Here is a 20,776-nt window from a genome sequence, read left to right as displayed (position 1 = left end):
TGGGTGGCTCAGATGGTTAAGAGTCTGACTCTTGATTTTGGCTTAGATCAGGATCTTAGAGTTTGTGAGATGGAACCTGGAGTCAGGATCTGGGCTGGCAGCTTGGAGCCTGCTTGGGATTCTTCCTCTACTCTCTCTCTGTGACTCCCCCTGCTCACACGAGTGTGTGCGCACATGCGCGCACACACACAGATTCTCTCTCTCTCTTTTTCACAAAATAAATAAATTTTGTGAAAAATTTAAAGTTTTAAAAATAAAACTTAAAAAAAAAAAAAAAAAAAAGGAAGAGGGATGCCTGAGTGGTTCAGTAGGTTGTTCGGCTGATTTTGGCTCAGGTCATGAACTCCCTGTTTGTGAGTTCGAGCCCCACATCAGGCTCTGTGCTGATAGTTCTGAGCCTGGAGCCTGCTTTGGATTCTGTGTCTCACTCTCTTTCTGTCTCTCTCCAAAATAAATAAACATTAAAAATATTTTTTTTAAAAAAGGAAGAAACACAGCCACCTGGATATTCTTCTCACATAGCCAGCATGTAAAGACTACTTTCCAGGGACACTACCTGCAGAAAGTCATCCATGGGGATGGCTAAGGATAGAGAAGCCTCAGGCTGACTGAGAAGTAGGGTCAAGCAGATATGTGTCATGAAAGGCAGATCCTTTTGATCAGAGACAGAAAACCAAAGAGGAAATCTGTGAAAACAGATGATTACCAAACTCTGCTTGATCTGAATGCCCAATTGTTTTAGCTTTTAAAGTGAGATCTGACACATGAATCCACTGATCATACTTAACGATAGGAAACTAACAACTACAGGTTAAGTGCCTCATGATGTAGTATAACAGGTAGTAAATGGCACCGGAAGTATTGACCCTGAGTCTGATCAAGTCTCCAGGTTTAACTATCAGTTTGTAGGCTATGGGCAAGAACACAGTAACACCACAAGGACGCTATGAGCCAATTTCAGAATGTGGAGAACACTACACAAATGACTCAGTTTGCCTCTTCTACCCATCGCAACGAATATGCTGCTAAACAGAAATGGAGAAATTAAGGTTAAGAGAATTAAACTTTACTACTACTATGACTACTCTCACTTCTTCATTAGATTCAGGCCAGAAGACAGTTAAAAGGAGTGCTTTCTTAAATTGGGCCTTTCGGCGGGGCTCCAGAAAGTTCCAGGACAGCCAGTGCACAGCATCATCTTCTGCAAAGCCAGGCCAGCTCTTCAGAGTTTCCCTCAAGGACATGTGTGATAATGACAACCTGCCCTCCCCCATTCTGGTAGGTCTCATTCTGGTCTCCCGTTAGCCCTCCTGAGGATGGGGAGCTCTGAGAGGCCAAGTATTCTCATTCAAATCTACATCCAAATAGAGAAATAATTAGCCAGCTCCTGGCTTTGGCTGGGAGGCTTTGTAACTGTTACTTCAAAGAATAAAATCTAATTCAGGTTCTGCAAAGTCATGAGGCAAATACAACAGGAAAAGATAACTCTTGTCCATTCTACTTGTTTCCACAAAGACCACATAGGCCTGTTCAGACCGGTCAAGATATGGACTCTGTGAATCTCTGAGAGCCCACCTCACCTTTACATTCTCTTTCCATTGCCTTCCTGAACTCACTTTCGTCTGTTTTCAGCTGAGTCTACTCAATCGTACGACTCAAAATGTCTCACGAAGCATAGCGACTCATCCTCTGGCAAATACGAATCTGTTAATCCTAACAGAATACGTCAAATGAAAGCCACAGGGTTTGGCCTGTGTTATCTCAAATTGGTGTACTGAACTGTCAGTGTTAACATTTATTGAGTGTCCAGGGTGTCTCTAAGTACTATCCTAGATGTAGGGAATGTTATGCTAGATATGAAGTAACTTATGATGTTACTCATATGCTAGCTACTACCCTAGTCAGCAAATTTATGGGGTAGCTATGAATATCATCATCCTTACTTCACAAATGAATTAGAAAAGCCTCAGTAAAGAATGTATGTGTCCTAGGTCACACACCACACAATACATTTCAGATCCTTGGGATTAGCTGACTCCAACCCCTATTATCTTTCTATACTGCAGATAGAGGACATGAAGGTACAGCAAAAGGCAATGAAACACCCATGGGAAGGGAATGTAATCAGAGAAGGAAGAGAGTTTTTGAGCCTGATTTTAAAAGAGGGAAAGAAGGAAAGGAAGTAGGAATGGAGTATTCAGTCACTTATAGAGGAATAAACAAATGGGAAATGAATGTGACAAAGAGATTCCCACACTTGGGGAACAGCATGTATTCAAGGGAACAATGAAAGAAGAATGGTGGGGTAGGAGAGAGAGGGTGATTCTAAAAAGGCCTTGACACAAAGACTAACTTTTTAAAAGTGCAAACTCACTGAAAAGAAAAATCTGATTAAAACAAGTGTTTAAAATGTTTTACTGTATCACTGTAAAGTATATTTCTGTGTAGAAAATATATTTAAAGGGGCGCCTGGTTGGCTTAGTCGGTTAAGCATCCGACTTTCGCTTAGGTCATGATCTCGCGGTTCTTGGGTTCGTGCCCCGCGTCTGGCTCTGTGCTGACTGCCAGCTCAGAGCCTGGAGCCTGTTTCAGTCTGTGACTCCCTCTCTCTCTGACCCTCCCCTGCTCACACTGTCTCTCTCTCTCCTAGAAATAAAAAAAAACATTAAAAAAAAATATATTTAAAGATGCTGAAAAATAAAATCCAAATTTACTTTAGTCCTTTGAGCTCTAAAACACTGTACCATCATATTCCCTAGCTTTTTCAAAAAGGAGGCAAGCTTGTGTTCTGGGTTTATGGATATGAAATATCATGTACTTTTCTTTTCTTTCTATAGGATATGCTTTGCTTTATCAATAAAAAAGGGCCACTCACAGAAGGAATCTTCAGAAAATCAGCCAATATGAAATCATGCAGAATACTGAAGGAGAAGCTAAATTCCGGGGACAAAGTGAACTTGGCCAGTGAATCTGTTCTTGTGGTAGCATCTGTCTTAAAGGTAGGGAAAGTTCTAGCATTACTGACACTTGAGTAACTGAAGCTATGATGGGTATCCTTCATCGTGATTGCCCAAGAACCATAATAGGCATAATAGATTAAGTATCTGACAAACTGAAAAACACATCACAAAGTCAAAATTTAAAGAAGCTACTTTAGGAGTTAAAAGCCCCATATTTCATCACACGCCACCCTCCCCACCTTCACTCCTGAAGACTCCATGCAAAATACTAATACTAGTAATAATAATAAATTTCAAAATATACAGTTTCACATACAGAATATTTACTGAAGCAAACATCCTGCTTTTGATGACTTCCTCACCACCCTCATAAAAATGAAGGCAAAGTTTCCAAAAGAAAATTCATGTTAAACATTTGAAAATAAGTTTAGAAGTTTACCATAGTGAGCAAGTACTTTTTTATGATGAATCAAAAAAGGCTCAATGAGGCCACCAAACTCTCTGTCCACTTAATCATTCTTTCCCATGTTTCTTAATGCCTTATACTTTAAATGCAGCATAGGAATGACTTCACCAGTTGTGTCTTTCACCTTATCGGCATCCTTTGTTAATATTTGTTATGTTTAATCTACCATCCCAAGGTTATAACTACATAGTAACCATTTCCTGCCACATGCCTCTTCCTACAAATCTAACTTTTAAAGTGGATGCAACAAAGTTAGTTTGGAATTCTGAAAATTCAATAGATTTTCGATTAATTTTGAAATGATACAGCTAAATCACAAGTATCCAGTTACATTTCTATATGGGGAATAACAGAACAGAGAAAGAATTTAATTAATTAATCTCAACACCTGTTAACAGCTCTGAACAAAAATTTGTCACTGTAATAATGACTACAAACAGGTTATTAAAATTATATTACAACCTCAGTCACATTTGGCCTTTCCTTAGCCCCCATTAATATTTGACCATATAATAAATAGCAATAGTCCAGAATGATTTAGTTGACCACAAGTACACTGGGGCCATAGTAATATACACCAGTAAAAATATACATACAGGCATCAAGAAACGGGAAAAATGATGATACACCAGGTATGCAAATAGCAAGATAAGTGTTGCCCTCTGTAAGGTACACACTTGGAATTGGTTTTCTAGCAAGAGTCTGTACATTCTTTCCTATTTCCATCTTGTAAGCACAGTATAGGAAGAGGGTGGCCACTTGTGGATATGGTTCATAGACATTTCTAACATTGTTTCTTCCTAAAGTTGACTGATCTTGGTGGAGATTCAGACTTTGCAACCTTGACCTTTATAATATCATGTCAAACTGACTGGAGAATTGGCCTAAACCAGAAAGGAATATATCATCAGGTTGACAATGAGTTTGCCATTAGCCTGTCTACTTTTATACAGTTAAGAAAAGGAAGAATGGGGCACCTGGGTGGCTCTGTCAGTTAAGCGTCCAACTTCGGCTCAGGGCATGATCTCATGGTTCATGGGTTCGAGCCTCGCATCAGGCTCTGTGCTGACAGCCAGCTCAGAGCCTGGAGCCTGCTTCAGATTCTATATCTCCCTCTCTCTCAACCCTCCCCTTCTCACACTGTCTCTTTCTCAGAAATAAATAAAACATTAAAAATTTTTTTAAAAAAGGAAGAATGAAGCAAGTATGAGAGTAGCGTTCTCCCAAGAAGCACATATACAAGTCAGAAGACTCAGTTCTTTCCTGATATGTGTGCAAGAGCACACGTGTGTGTTTTGTTTGACTACTTTTCTTGCTAGAATGAAGAGCTAACACTGTGTCTAAAGTAAACAAGCAAAAATGGGTCTGTGTATTTCTGTCCAAGAAGCTAATAGAATTTAAGATGATCTATCTCCAGACCTTGTCAGTTTGTCGTAGTTTGCTAAAATGTACACAAAAGAGTAAATTGCAGATGATAAAGGGAGCTTTATTTTCATTTCCACCAAAACCTAGGCTCTGCTTTTATGCCCTTAAGTTTTAGTTGGAAAAAAATACAAGCACTGTTTGTGTATGTGCAAGTCAATGGAGAGTGAGAACCCAGCTCTGTGTGGGTCACAGTTTGGGTATCTGTGAAGGAAGTGGGGACTGAACTGAATTTTTCAACTAAATGTTTTCTCTGTAAGTTTTCCAGTACATATTTTCTGTATGAATTATACTTATATATATATATATATTTTTTTATCTACATAAGGATTTTCTTAGAAATATCCAAGGAAGTATATTTTCATCTGATCTCTATGACAAATGGCTTGGTGTTACTGATCAAGGGAGTGAGGAGGAGAAAGTAACTGCAGCCCAGAGGTAATGATGTAGTTATTACTCCAGGCATGTCTCAAAAATATAACCAACTATTAGGAAAATATTGGCTTATAGTTTATAGCTTTATCCACTAAAATCATGTCAATGAGTTTCAATTCTTCATACCCATGGTGGCCAGATTAAAAACAGAGGCATGCCTTACTACTATTATTGAATTTTTATTTTTCTTCTGATCTTATTAATGTGGAATCCTTGACCATGTTACACCTTCTGAATATATGAAACTGGTAGACAAAATCCACTGGTCTAAAAGAGATGCTCCAGCATCAACTGCTGGTGGTACGACCTTCAGTTTGTCAAACATTTAACTAACCAGAGAAATTTGTATCTGGTTCAGGAACTGAACTCAGTGAAACACTTTTGTATACGTTCATGCCTGGCACTCCATTACAGTGGGTTGTGTTCTAGATACACAAAGAAGTATTCTGTTCCCTATCTATCGATTTCCAACTAAGTGAAATGACTTGCCTTATTTAAAAGTGCACTTTTCTAATTTTAGGCTTTTAGACCAACTGCCAAGAGTGAATGTTGTCCTCTTGCGATACCTTTTTGGAGTGTTATACAACATTGATCAGCATTCCTCATCCAATCAGATGACAGCTTACAATTTATCAGTGTGTATAGCCCCAAGCATTCTTTGTTTATCTAATTCCTGCAGCTCGGAATTAGAAAGCAACTTCATAAAAAAGGTAATGAGACCTCTCATTTTTATCCTCTACTGGGATACTGAACCTGAAAATTGCAGTAACAACTCGGATGGATCTGTTTCACAAAGTGCACGTTTATATTATGCTGCCCTGAAGTGGCAGAGTGCTTTATCCTGCTCTGCGGGTGTTACGGCAAGGGTTGTTGTTAAGCGGTAAACTCAGAGCAGTTGAGTAGCTTCTTCCCCATCCAGGAGACTACACACTAGGTTGCCTGGACAAACTGGAGGGGAGTAGCATGAATAGAAAAGAGCCGGGGCTCCTGGGTGGCTCCATCTGACTTCGGCTCAGGTCATGATCTCACAGTTCGTGGGTTCGAGCCCCATGTCGGCTCTGTGCTGACAGCTAGCTCAGAGCCTGGAACCTGCTTCAGATTCTGTATCTCCCTCTCTCTCTGACCCTCCCATGCTCAAGCTCTCTCTCTCTCTCTCTCTCCCTCTCTCTCTCTCCCTCAGAAATAAATAAAAAAAGAATTGTTGATTAAAAAAGAAAAAAGAAAAGAGCCTGGGCTTTGGAGTTTGACAAGTCAAGGTTCAACTCTCAGCCTAATCCTTGAGGGACATGTAACCTTGGGCAAAGCCACAGTTTCCCCAGTACACAATGGTGACCACACCCAGCTCCTCTGGTCATTACTGGCACATCCTCGGTGGCTTGGGCAAGCTCCCATGGCTCCAAATACATTGGCCTTCCTCTCCCGGTTGTGGCTCATTTAGAAAAATATGTGGCTACTATTTTGCCTGTGCTATGTCATAAGGAAACTAGTAAAAGATTCCAGACTATCCTAATGGAGCCATAACATGCTTAATAAGATCACAGCTCTTCCCCAAGCTCACCTAGAAAGCTAGTGTGAGGCAAGGTATTGCAGTTAGACAGACATGTTTTCTCTCTAGCTGCATGGGTTTTCCTTCACAAAGACACTACAGCAGTCATTGTTTCTCAAGTTTAAGATACTTCTTCATTTAAGAAGTGAATTTCATAAGTTTTGGTCTATGCTTTATTTTAAAAAAATTTTTTAGATTTATTTATTTATTTTGAGAGAGAGAGAGAGCAGAGGAGGGGCAAAGAGAGAGAGGGAGAGAGAGAATCCCAAGCAGGCTCTTGCTATCAGCACAGAGCCTGCCTGGGGCTCAAACCCACAAACTGAACCATGAGATCATGACCTGAGCCAAAATCAAGAGTAGGACATTTAACCTACTGAGCCACCCAGGCGCCCCTGTCTATGTTTTATAAATTTTAGTAAGATCTTATATGTCAGTTACAGCTCAATAAAACTGGAAACATTTTTTTAAAACGTAAAATTTAATAATGTGGGTTACTTCAAAAATTATCCTAGTTTTCAAGATGTAACCATTGATATCAAAATGTTAGCTATTAAACTAGGTCACAAATTATAACTTTAGCTAACTTTTCAACAGTATTTTAAAATCTAGACCCAAATTATATTGGAAAGTATCACAGTTATTTCTTAGAGAACTCTCATTTCTATATATTTTTGTCAACTCAGAATTTTTCCCAAGAATTCTTTCACATTTTTTGTTAGATCCAAGATTCATATACAAAATGTGATTTATAACTATGCCATATAAAAAAAAAGTGCCTCATTTTTGTTGTCTTGTGTTACAGGTTTCTCTTGTACAATTTCTCATTGAAAACTGCCTCAAGATATTTGGGGAAGACATCACTTCTCTCTTGGGAGAGAGTTCAACGAGCTGTGATAACAGAGAGAACGCTGCAGGTACTGTGAATAATTTAATTGGCTTCGGTGAGAAGCAGACACCAAGGTTGTCAGGGGTCATGGGAGATGCTTAGACTGTGCTGTTCTGGAGCCCAGGGCACATCCCCAGGGCAGTGATTTCCATCTGCTCCTTCTTCCGAAGTCTGGCTCACAGGTCAAGGGAGGTCTCACCCTATTGTGAGACCAAAGACAGGATAAGATGAGATCTCTGACTTCAAGAAAACTTGAGTGTAGATCATAGCAAAATTAAGAGACATGATGGTATGATACAGTGGGAATTGTTTCAAACAAAATTTAAAATGGGTACCATATATATTTATTATATTATAAATGTAATATTTATACATTATATTACATTTCACCAAATGTGCTCTGGTGAAAACCAGAGCAAAGGGCCCAGACCACTGCTTGTTTTATTCCCTCCTCTCTCCTTTTTCTGCTCAGTTGTCTCTGAGGCGTTGCAGGATTCCAGTGCTCTTTGAAATGGGTTGAAAAGAACTGGCATCATTGAGAAAAAAGGACTTGATTTGATGCCAAATAACCTTTCCAGAGTATAAATTCCTGTGCCCTCATTTACCAGCTATGTTACCTTTGGGCAATTATACTAGCTCAGTATCACTTTATTCATCTCTAAAATGTGGATGGGGGCACCAGGGTGGCTCAGTCAGTTGAACATACAACTTTGGCTCAGGTCATGATCTAGTGGTTCGTGAGTTCGAGCCCAACATCAGGCTAGCTACTGTCAGCCTGTCAGTGCAGTTTGGATCCTCTGCCTCCCTCTCTTTGCCCCTCCCCCACTTGGCTCTCCCAAAAATAAAATAAATATTTAAAAAGCACATAAAGTATGGATGAAAATAATGTCTGAACCCTAGAATTGTTGTAAAGGTTAAGTAAGATAATGGATGTAAAATAAATTTGTAAAAAAGCAGTTAATAGGGCTAGGGGAAGCTCCCTTGAGACTAGAACTAGTATTATTTGAGCCTAGCAAGTCACAGTTACTTGGCAGGAGTCCATTTTATAAGATTTATATATATATTTACATATATATATTTATATATATAAATAAATATATTATATATGTAATATATATATATTTTCTGTATTTCTTTAGGAAAATACATGTCATCAGGAATTAAGATGAGTCTAGTGTCTGGGGCGCCTGAGTGGCTTAGTCGGTTAAGCGTCCGACTTTCGCCTAGGTCATGATATGGTGGTTCGTGGGTTCGAGCCCCGCGTCGGGCTCTGTGCTGACTGCCAGCTCAGAGCCTGGAGCCTGTTTCAGTCTGTGACTCCCTCTCTCTCTTCCCCTGCCTGCTCACGCTGTCTCTCTCTCTCTCTCTCTCTCTCTCTCCCCTAGAAATAAATAAAACATTAAAAAAATTCAATTAAAAAAAAAGATGAGTCTAGTGTCAGACATGGGAATATACTTATATAAGACAACTCTGTGTTTTTTATTTCATCAGTGACAGCACAACAACCTCTTGAATCCACACCGGTGAGCGTGAGAGTGATTTACAAAAAGTCACAACTGCAGGATGATACCAAGACCCTGTCTGGCATGGATCCACCTAGCTACCTATCTACAGTTTTCTAAGTCACTGAAGACTAGAATCTCCATAATGATGCTTGATCCTTCCTTTGTCTTAATTTCCTATAAAATAGGAAGTATAAAGAACTTTTTTTTTCCAACAAATGAGAAATGAGCCCCTTCCAAGGCCCCAGTTTATCCCATTTGAGTTTTTCTTTTCCTTGATCCCATTTATCCCTACTGAGGTAAGATTCCCACAAAATATCTCTTGTATCTTCAATGCCTACCACATTATATATTTTTTGTATTGTTTTGTGTTGTATATTTTTATACTGATGCAATGAAAAATCATTTCATAACTCAGCGGGTCAGATGACCATTTTATTTGCTTATGATTCATATTAACTTCAGTGGAGACTCATCTGAGCAGTTCTGTCTCCACTAAGTTCACTGTACACTTGCAGTAAGCTTGTAGTTCATCTGGAGCTATCTTATGTGTCTGTATGTTGGTGTTGGCTCTCATGCGGTCCTCATGTCTTCAACAAGCTAGCCTGGACTTCACGTGATAGAAGACAAGCTTCCAAGAGCAAGAAGCTGATGTGGGAGAGGACTGTGCAAAGGACCATGCGACAGACAATGATTTACAAGACGAGGAGGCATTCATCATTTATTGAGATCATGCGTGATCATCAAAACTCAAGGCAGTACCACTACCACACACATCCTTTTCATCATTTCTGTACACCAGCATTTCTTAAAGGGTATTCCAAGCTTAGTAGGAAGTATCTTTGATATAATAACTGATTTGTACCTCAAGTACTCCTTGCCTCTATCCTTCCCCCTGTCCCAAGCTGTCTTAAGAGACAACTAAATCATTTCCTCAGGGAATAGAACCCTAGCAGAAAAAGAGGAAAAGGGAGCTCTTTGGTTCTTATGAAATTTTAAAAATTTAATTTCCTAGGAAACAAAAAATGATTCGTGGCATAGAGTAAAAGATTTGGGTAGAAATAATCATAGAATAGCTAAATGACATGATAAGAAAGATAGGCCCTGTATATTCACAGTTTCTTTTATCTCAGCATGGAAAAGATCAGTAAGTAGAAGTATTCCCCTCAATCTCACAAAACTATGGAAGAAATAGAGAGAATCACTGGGTTTGAAAGACATGTCTCAGCAACAATAGTACAGACCAATTCCTCAGGACCAGAGAGCAACTAGGACATCTCAGCAGATACTAGTATACATCAATGACACTGACCACCAGATATGTGCCACCTCACCATTTCACAACCTCCTAACACCTTGGCTCTGGAAGACCCCAGAACATAGACACTCATGGAGGAAATTAAGAGACCCTGAATTTCTACCAATCTGGGAACAAAGGATCAAGCTAGACATCAAGTGAGTTATTTAAAAATGAAGAACTCTGCATTTCTTTAACATATGTCAGTGTATAGACCAAGATTGGTACCAACACATACAAAATATTGATCCATGCATTGTTTTCCTAGAAAGGGTTTTTTGGTCAAATAGGTTTGGGAAATGATGAATTTTCCTTTTGGAAGTCAAATGCCCAATAACATATTAAAGTCTTAGAGCAAACCCACAGTAAAAAAAACAAAACAGTATTTTCCGCATTTATTTGATAGTACTTGACCCTTTTGGAGTAACTCCATTAATTAATGATCCTGTTTATTAACATATATTAATAAACTTTGCTCTGGGGTCACGTGGGTGGTTCAGTTGGTTGAGTGTCAACTTCTGATTTCAGTTTAAGTCATGATCTCATGGTCATGGGATTGAGCCCTGCATTAGGCTCTTCACTAAGCACGAAGCTTGCTTAGAATTCTCTCTCTCTCTCTCTGCTCCTCCCCACCTCACATTCTCTTTTTCTCTCAAAACAAATATTAAAAATAAATAAATAAAAATTTCTCTAAATTTATTTCTCAAACCACAGATCTTATCATTTCACTCATCTGCTAAGAAACCATCGATGGACTTCAAATGATCTTTGGATCATTTTTTTTCTCTTTATTTCAGAAAAATATCTTTTTAAAGAGCCTCCACAATGCAACCTGCTCTAGTAATCAATTTTGTCTTCACTTTTTCCCAGTGTAGATCCTTTGCTTTAGCTAGGTCAGACACTTGACTGGTCCCTGTCAAGTCACACTCATTTTTCTAATTATAATTCTCACCTCTCCCTTGTCTCTACATTTCTACACACTAGCTCAGTAGCCATTTGAGTTCTCAACTCCCAGAAATTTCACAAAACCTTCCTGATCTCAAATTAATTGTTCATTTTTAACACATGAGCACTACTGCATTGGTCATATGCTGCTTTGCACCATCAGGAATTATGCTGGTATGTTCTTTTTTTTTTTTTTTTAATGTTTTATTTATTTCTGAGAGAGAGACAGCGTGAGCAGGAGAGGGTCAGAGAGAGAGGGAGACACAGAATCTGAAGCAGGCTCCAGGCTCTGAGCCCCTATGTGGGGCTCGAACCCACGAACCGTGAGATCATGACCTGAGCCTAAGTCGGACGGCTTAACCAACGGAGTCACCCAGGTGCCCCTATGCTGGTATGTTCATACATTATCCAGCCAATCCAAATTCCTGTGGTAAACAACTATATCTTGTGTTAGTTTTATTACTTTTAGGGGTACCTGGGTGGCTCAGTTGGTTAAGTGCCTGATTTCGGCTCAGGTTATGATCTTATGGTTCATGAGATTGAGTCCCACATGAGACTCCGTGCTGAGTTTGCAGCCTGCTTGGGGTTCACTCTCTCCCTCTCTCTGCTCCTCTCCCACTCATGCTCTCTCTCTCTCCAAAAAAAAAATAATTACTTGTTTTAAGTTTATTTTGAGAGAGTGGGAGTGCATGCATGTGCACAGGGAGAAAGAGAGAGAATCCCAAGCAGGCTCTGCAGTGTCAGTGCAGAGTCCAGTTCAGGGCTTAAACTCACAAACCGTGAGATCATGATGTGAGCTGAAATCACAAGTCAGATGCTTAACTGACTGAACTACCCAGGTGCCCCAACATTGTATTACTTTTAATGCCTATGTATATGTCTACTCAAAAAATGAATGAATGAATATGTTCAATTTTCTACGAGTGTAGAGATTTTACATTGGTGACAACTGCAAATTTTTAAACTGAAGAGGTAGAACACAGCACATAAGAAATTTCAGGCAATTAGACATCAGTTTGACTAATTTTTTTTTAGCTATGACTTTACAGCTTTATTCGCAAGTTCTGGGATATACTATTTTTATTCATTATGTAAAATATGTGATATTGGTGTGATATATTTGAGAATAATTGCATGTTTGTATGAAATCTCTTTTAAACATCAACTATCCAGAATATAAGGGGCAAAAAACATGGCTAGGTAATGCATCTGTGAGTTTCTAAGCCCAGGAAGATATAAAAAAATTTGAAGAGATACAAACAACAGGAGATAAAGAAAAGCTGAAATTTAACTGACTTGACAAGTGCAACTCATAGAGGAGATTCTTAACATGGGAAAATAGTTCATAAATGTTAGTTTTTCCCTCAGGGTACTCAAGCCTAGTATCTCTTAGAGAACAGCAATTTATTTCTTCATTTTGAAGAAAGATCTTAGGAACTTTGATAAACTGTAAAAGGACTTAACTGCCTAATCTAGAATGAGTACAAGGCAATTAGACTGTGGATATTGGCCTTTACCATAGCTGGAAGTAAGATCTGTGTCATCATCGGTCAGTCTGCACTTAGTGATATAATGAAGGTTAAACATCTCCAAAAATAAAATAAAGGTAGTTAGGATGACTATCTGATTCCAGAAAGAAAGCTACTCACAGGCTACCAATATCAGAAAACGAATTCTTACAGATGGTCAGAGTTAAATATCTACTAATGGAATATACATAAAATCACTCAATTTTTATTCCACAAAAGCAACAGGTAAGGGTTCAGTGAATAGAGTATATATTAGTACAGGAAGCCATCTTTTTTTTCAGCGAACACTGAGCAATTTCTTTTATATTTTTCTGTAATTCTTTCCAGGCTAGCTGAATCATCCAGTAAATACTCAAGAGATTTATAGTGGATGGTGACTCTATTTTCCAGTTTTGTTTTGTTTTGCTTATCCATAGCATAATTGGTGTTAAGAAAAAAATTGGCTTCTTTATGGCCTTGGGCCTAAATATCAGTATTAATTTGGTTTGCTTAGTTTTGTGAAGAAAGAAATCATTCTTTTGTCAAGTAAAAGAAATGACTAGAAGACAAAACTGTAAAAGGAAAGTTATAATTTCCTAAAATGGAAAAAGATAAACTACTTTCTAAGAATGGGAGTTATTCCAAAATGTAAAGGTATAAAACTAGTTGGGAAAGAAAAAAACAAAACAAAAACAACACTATCTTCGGGATGGTTACCTCTGTGGAAGGAAGAGAAAGAGTGGGATTGAGGAAAGGTCAAAAAGAAACTTCAAGCACACATAATATTAATTTTTTTTTAATGTAATTTATTGTCAAATTGGCTAACATACAATTTCTTGAGACATTTGCAAATGCTAACATCTTGCCATGTTCTTCACATTTCTTAAGAAAATGTTATAGGTAACTTTATTATGTAAATATCCACAACATACCTATGCATACACACACACACACACACAATTTGTATATATAAACATACAAAACATTGTGAAATGATAACTAAACTACAGAAATTCTCATCATTCAGCAATTTTCTTTTTAACATGTTTCTGTGATTCCTCTATACATGTCAAGCTGGTTCACCCAGTCTAGCTGCTCAATAGTAGCAGTATTCCATCATGTGATAATGCACTTATGTAGGTACACATCTATCTTTATCAAACTTACTAGAGGCTTGCCTAGTTTATTAGGTTTCAAAGAAAGAGATTTTAAAAATTATCTCCCCATAGATGTTTTTCCTAAGTCATACATTTGCGTTTTGTTTTATAATTCTGTTGCTTCAACTTTGTTTTGATTTCTTCATCTAGCTTCTTGGATTAAATGCTAGCTCGTTTACTTGTAGTGAATATATTTAAGACTGTTCATAACTTCTAAGTACTGACTGCTTTAGTTATATCTCATAAATTTATTTTTAGCATTTCAGTTTTTTGATAAAACTATTAGTTTACTGTTTTCCTTGTGAAATATTTTTTAACCCATTCATTGTTTAAGCTTTTGTTTTTTTTCAGATTTTCTAACCTATGGGATATTAATTACTATTTGTAATAATTAATTTCTTTTTTTTTTTTTAATTTTTTTTAATGTTTTATTTCTAGGAGAGAGAGACAGCATGAGCAGGGGAGGGTCAGAGAGAGTGGGAGTCACAGACCGAAACAGGCTCCAGGCTCTGAGCTGGCAGTCAGCACAGAGCCTGACGCGGGGCTCTAACCCACTAACCGCTAGATCATGACCTAAGCGAAAGTCGGACGCTTAACCGACTAAGCCACCCAGGCGCCCCTGTAATAATTTCTAATTAAATTGTATAGTAATCAAATAATATAGTTTGAATAATTTTGACTGTAGTGACTGAATTATACAGTTAATTTTATAAATATTGAAAATGTTGCATGGACACTCTAGGAGAATGTGTATTTTGAGTGCAGGGATATGTAAATTCACAATTATGTTATATGTGTTACTCAAATTTATATATTCTCCAAATATGTAGTTTCTGAGAGAGGTGTTAAATTTGGCCATTATGCTTACATGAACTTTTCAATTTTATTTTGCAATTCTGAGATTTTGTAGTTGTTGGATTTTGGTCTATGTTGTTAGATACATACAAATTCATAATTCTATAGCCTTTTCATAAATTGTAGCTTATTTGACTTATTTATATTAATGCTTTGACTTCATATTCTATTTTGACAGATATTGTTGTACCAGCTCTTTTTAGGTTCATATTCTTAGTATATGTATTTCTTTTCCTTTTTATATTTCTGATTTAGGGTGTGTGTGTGTGTACATGTGCATATGTGTGTGTGTAGCAGTGTTTCATATGAACAGCATATGACTTTTTTTTTATATCCATGCTAATAATTTCTGATTTTTAATAGTCATTTAACCTATTTACATTTATTGTTATTATAATCCAGGTGGAGTTACACTGGCCATCTTATTTTTTTTTAAGTTTATTTGAGAGAGAGACAGCACAAGTGGGGAAGGATCAGAGAGAGGGAGAGAGAGAATCCCAAGCAGTCCCCACACTGTTAGTGCAGAGCCCCACCCAGGGCTCAGGCTCACAAACCATGAGATCATGACCTGAGACAAAATCAAGAGTTGGACACTTAACTGACTGAGCCACTCAGGCACTCCAGTAACCACCTTATTTTATACTTTTGTTTCATGAGAGATTTCTCCTGGTTTCTTTTTTCTTCCTTTCCTAATTTTTGTTGAATTGGTAAATTATAGTTCAGTTTAGTTTTCTCTATCAATTTTGATTTATATATATTAAAATTTCTCAGTCAGTATCTCTTTGACTATGTTGCTCCAATATTCCTCTATTATCTTTGGCAGAATCCTATTAAAATTTTATGAAACAATGATTCTCAAAGAATACTCCAGGGGCGCCTGGGTGGCTTAGTCGGTTAAGCGTCCGACTTTCGCTTGGGTCATGATCTCACAGTTCGTGGGTTCGAGCCCCGCGTCGGGCTCTGTGCTGACTGCCAGCTCAGAGCCTGGAGCCTGTTTCAGTCTGTGACTCCCTCTCTCTCTGACCCTCCCCTGCTCACGCTGTCTCTCTCTCTCTCTCCTAGAAATAAATAAAAACATTTAAAAAAAATTAAAAAAAAAAAAGAATACTCCATATAAGCAACTCTTTCTATTTTTCTCTGTATGCTGCATCCTGGATAAAATTCTCAGTTCTGCCTTCCATTTTATTAATTCTTTAACTTTGGTCATTCTAGAGTTTATTCTTTCAGTTTTATGTCTTTTTCTTCTTTTTTTTTAATGCCTATATGTTTTCTGGGATTACTAATTATGTCTTTTTCCTATTCATATAGTTTTATATTTTTTTCAATACAGATCATTCATTCATTTTCCTCTCTGAGTTTGGTACCAAGAAGTGGGGTGCCACTGTGATAAATACTTTAAAATGTCAAAGCAGCTTTAGAAGTGGGCAATGGGTAGAGGCTGGAGGAGTTTGGATGGGCATGCTGAAAAAAGCCCACATTGCTGTGAAGAGACTACTGGTAGAAATACAGATGTTGAAGGTGATTCTGGCAAGTGTTCAGAAATAAAAGTGGAGAGCTCCATGATAGACTCTATTTTCTTGGAGAACACATAACTAATCAGAAACAGAATGTTAGGAATATTGATGTTGAAGGTCTTTCAGTGAGATCTCCAATGCTAATGAGGTACGTGTTATTGGAAACCAGAAGAAAGAAGTCCTTGTTATAAAGTGGCAAAGGACTTGGCTGAACCAGTGTTCCAGTGTTTTGTGGAAGGTAAAATTTCCCTGAGGAGATTTCTCAGGAAAGTTTTAAAGGAGATCGGTTACTCTTGACTGCTTATAATAAAATGTAAGAAAAAAGAAATGAGTTGAAGAAGGTATTAAGCAAAAAGAAATCAGAACTTGAAGATGTGAAAAATTCTCATTTTCCCCAAATCAGTCTGTCATTTCCATTCCAGCACTATGCTCATGCTTTTGCCACTCTGAGATGGCTCCCATCTTGTCCTCTTCCCTGTCCAAATCCAGCCTATCGAGTGTCTGCTTCCCCACAAAGTCTGTCTTAATTTGGTCAGTCATGATGCCATTTTATCTTGTGAATATCAATAGCCTTGTAATCATTTTTACCTAACTTTAATGAAATGTAGACTTTAAGGCATGTCTTTTGTTTTTTAAGTTTACATTTTCTGAAATGGAAGTGCCCCTCTCTCTATGTATATATGTATATGTTTTTCAGCAATTTTTTGTCCACTCCTAAATGCTTTTAAATGGATAACACATTTATAATCCATGGATTCTAGAAAATGAGGAAGCAGGAAATCTTGACTTCTCAAAGGTTCTCAGGTGGTCCTCCGTGTCACTTCTGGAGATACCAAAAGATGGCTGATGTGGTGGGAGATTTAAGTAAACCAGAGGAGACCTGCTCTAGTCACACCTACAACCTTGAACAAGCATATCAACTCTTTTTCTTTTTTTAATAAATTTTGCCTTATTATTTTATTTATGGATCTGAACAAAAGGTTTTGTGAACCCGAAAATATTAGCATAAATGCATAATACAGTTTAGCTTTGCCTCTCTTATTAGACCACAGGATTCTGCACCCAAAGGGACTGGCAGAGTTATGGCTAGATAATTGGGTCAGCTTGTTCTTGATTGGTTTGTGTGCAAACATGCAGACTACATCCACAGTGATCATCCTCTTCATCTTTTCAAACAATCCTATGCCAGTCTCCTAAATGTTAATTCCTGTCTGTGTCCTCGTTTTCTTAAAAAAAAAAAGTTGCCTTAAGCCTCCCAGAATAAACATGAATTATAGCTCTAGCATGTCTTTATAGATGGCAAGTTTTAAATTTCTTTCCAAAGCACATGCATAGATTTTAAATGGCTATAATTTAAGATCAGAAGGTATTATCCTTAAGATAAGATTAGAATTTGGAAGGAAAGAAAACACAACTTTTATTTAGAAACTTGTTATCCTGAACATCAAATTCTGTTCCTGCAAAATTTCAAGTTATGCGCTTAGTTTAGTTGCAAGAAGTAAATTTTGGAAAACTGGAAGTAGGTGAGGTTTGAAAAGACTACACTGTGAGTGAATTTACACTGCTAATCTACTTCCCCCCTTTATCGGGGAGGGCAGGGAGAGAGAGAAGAAGCATATATTTATTGTAAGAAATTGGCTCATGCACTCATAGAGACTGGCAGGGCAAACTGGCAGACTAGAAATCAGGTAAGAGTTGATGGTATGGTCTTAAGCCTAAATTCCACAAGCTGGTCAGGAAGATGAGAAATCCAGGCAAGATTTCCATGTTGCAGTCTTGAGGCTGAACCCCTTCTCTGGGAAACCAGCCTTTGCTCTTAAGACCTCGAGCTGATTAGATAAGTCTTACCCACACTAAGGAGAGTAATCTAATTTACTCAAAGCCCTCTAATTTAAATGTTAATCACATCTAAAAATTACCTTTACAACAACATCTAGACTCGTGTTTGGCGAAACTACTAGACACCATGGCCTAGGCAAGTTGACACATAAAATTAACCATCACAGTTTCTCATTACCTATTAGGCTCTGCTTTTTCACATCTTTTCTTTGGTCAGCTCTACTGTTTCACCTTACTCCACCAAATAAAATGCAAATGATTTCAGCTTTTTAAAGGTCTTCAGTTTGCTGCAGACTTGAAATTGCTGAACTAATCAAGATTTCGGAGACTGCTCTAGATAACACAACCAGAGAGACCAAAATGCCAGCAGCTCTGTGTGTCCAGAGGCTTTCCTGCATGGTAGGTTTGGTAGAGAGACACAATGAGCAGAGAGAAGTGGATTCTGTGAGGCAGGCTGATCTCAAAAAGTTAAATTTACAAATACAGATTTGTCGATGAGTTGACATTATGGATGGTGTATCATTTGCGTTCTCATGGCCAGAAGTAAATTTTTGTTAAGTCTTTCAAGCAGTCATTTGGCCAGATACATTATGTCAAGACTGATGGGGTGGGGGAAAGTAGGGTGGATCTGAACTGCTCTTTCATCCTACATTTGGAATCACAGGGGTCATCTCTCGGATTTATTTAGAGCAGAACTGAGGTATACGGCACATATCGAGCTTTTGAAGTGACATTTGAATGCATTCAAATGGGTGCAAATAGCTGTATAAAGTAAGCACTAAAACTGAGATTAACCAGTGCTATGCCTTATGAGCTCTTGCATGTTTTTCTTTCAGCACCATGGTAATAATAAAACTTATTTGTAGAGTTGTTGCCAGTTTAAAAGCAGCATGTATGCACTTCCACATTTGACTCTCCCTCCCAATAGCAGGATGGCCAAAATACTGTTTTACAAACGTGAAACTGGGGATTCAGGATTTAGATGTATGTCACTTGCTAAAGGACAAATAATAAACACTGGTATCAGAATGAGATCACAGCTTTTTCCGCTACATCATCTAGTCTGTTAAGCATTCTTAATTGCCGTTCTGGGAAATAAAAATCATTATGTTTCTAGAGTAAATTATGAACCAGCATACTACTTGTTTTAGAGGTCGGGGTTCTTACAGGGGGTGGGGGGGGAAGCAACTATTTGAAATATTCCTATGAAAGCCTCTTACTGTGAAATGGCCAGAGAAAAAAGTTAAATTTACATGAATCTCATTGATTTAAAATGTAGCATTAAAAAAAAAAACTGAAGAAAAAATAAGTGGTGTTTTTCAGTTATGATAATAAAGAAAGTAATTTTCTTTTGTGCCTGGTAATTACAATGGAAAACAACAACAACAAAAAAACCTGCAACTCAAATTTAACTGGATCTTTGAAGAAATGAAGCGGGGAGGATACTCATTTGCAGATTCTGAGGGCCAGTTTGATCTTTCCTTCTTTCACAGAGATCAAAAGATTTACTGTTACTTGAGAAGGAAAAGCAGAATTCAATTACGATGAGAAGAAGGACACTGGGAACAGAGGAGCTGCCTTTTCAATACTTCCTAATTGGGTATCCTGTCTCCAACTAGATATTATTTTAATTGATTCTTCAAAATCTTAATTCCAGTAATTAAGCTATTCAGACATCGGAAGGATGTTAACAGAGTTCAATGAGAGCAACAGGATTCAAAGTCATTGCAAATAACCAACGTGGCAAAGAGAAATCGGAATTGAGGAAGGAACTGGAAAAGAGGCAACTTTTTTCCTGACGCTCCAAGGCTAATCTGCAATGCCTCACATGAATTCATTTATCATTCACAGGCCAGACAGTAGGTCTCAGAAATCTCAGAACTCCTTCTCTCCATATAAATCCATCCTTCGTTGTAGGCACAAAACCTAATTATTATTATTTTGTCATCATCAGCACTGTGACTTCTGGGTCCTACCCTACTCAGGGAATTTGCTGATTGAAAATACACTTAAGAGCCTGAATTATGTGGAAAATATTCTTAACTTTCCTAAAATCAAACTAATCATGCATAATACAGTAAGTTCTAAAGTTGTTGGGTGTTTTTCTTTTTTTAAAAAAGCACAACTGGGGTGCCTGGGTGGCTCAGTAGGTTGAATATCTGACTTTTGATTTTGGCTCAGGTTACAATCTGAGATAGAGCCCCAAGTCAGGCTCTGGGCACTGAGCATGGAGCCTGCTTGGGATTCTCTCCCTGCCTCTCTCTCTGCCCCTCCTTCATGTGCAAGCTCTCTCTCTCTCAAAATTAATAATTTTTTTTTTCTAAAAAGGACAACTGTGGGGCACCTGGGTGGCTCAACTGGTTCAGCATCTGACCTGGAGTCCGGTCATGATCTCACAGTTTGTGGGTTTGAGCCCCACATCGGGTTCTGTGCTGACAGCTCAG

General features: G+C 38.0%; 1 protein-coding gene across 4 annotated transcripts in view; it reads left to right on the top strand.

The window, feature by feature from the left end:
- LOC120246347 (rho GTPase-activating protein 20-like) overlaps window positions 1-19,932 on the top strand; it is a 38,748-nt gene extending 18,816 nt beyond the window's left edge. For 3 of the 4 annotated variants that reach the window (XM_039253814.1, XM_039253815.1, XM_039253816.1), the window contains exons 9-14: window positions 1,103-1,278; window positions 2,838-2,999; window positions 5,177-5,286; window positions 5,804-5,993; window positions 7,632-7,743; window positions 9,207-9,583. In XM_039253814.1, the coding sequence (XP_039109745.1) occupies window positions 1,103-1,278; window positions 2,838-2,999; window positions 5,177-5,286; window positions 5,804-5,993; window positions 7,632-7,743; window positions 9,207-9,337 (881 nt within the window). In that variant the 3' untranslated portion in view covers window positions 9,338-9,583. Of the gene's footprint in view, window positions 1-1,102; window positions 1,279-2,837; window positions 3,000-5,176; window positions 5,287-5,803; window positions 5,994-7,631; window positions 7,744-9,206; window positions 9,584-19,825 lie in introns of those variants that run through there. The other variant, XM_039253817.1, reaches the window with a different exon arrangement.
- Window positions 19,933-20,776: the final 844 nt, after the last annotated feature.

Source organism: Hyaena hyaena, unplaced genomic scaffold, assembly GCF_003009895.1.
Source record: "Hyaena hyaena isolate Hyena2069 unplaced genomic scaffold, ASM300989v1 scaffold_466, whole genome shotgun sequence".
Lineage (NCBI taxonomy): Eukaryota > Metazoa > Chordata > Mammalia > Carnivora > Hyaenidae > Hyaena > Hyaena hyaena.
Note: the sequence above shows the minus strand (reverse complement) of the source record. Positions and strands in the feature narration are given on the sequence as shown.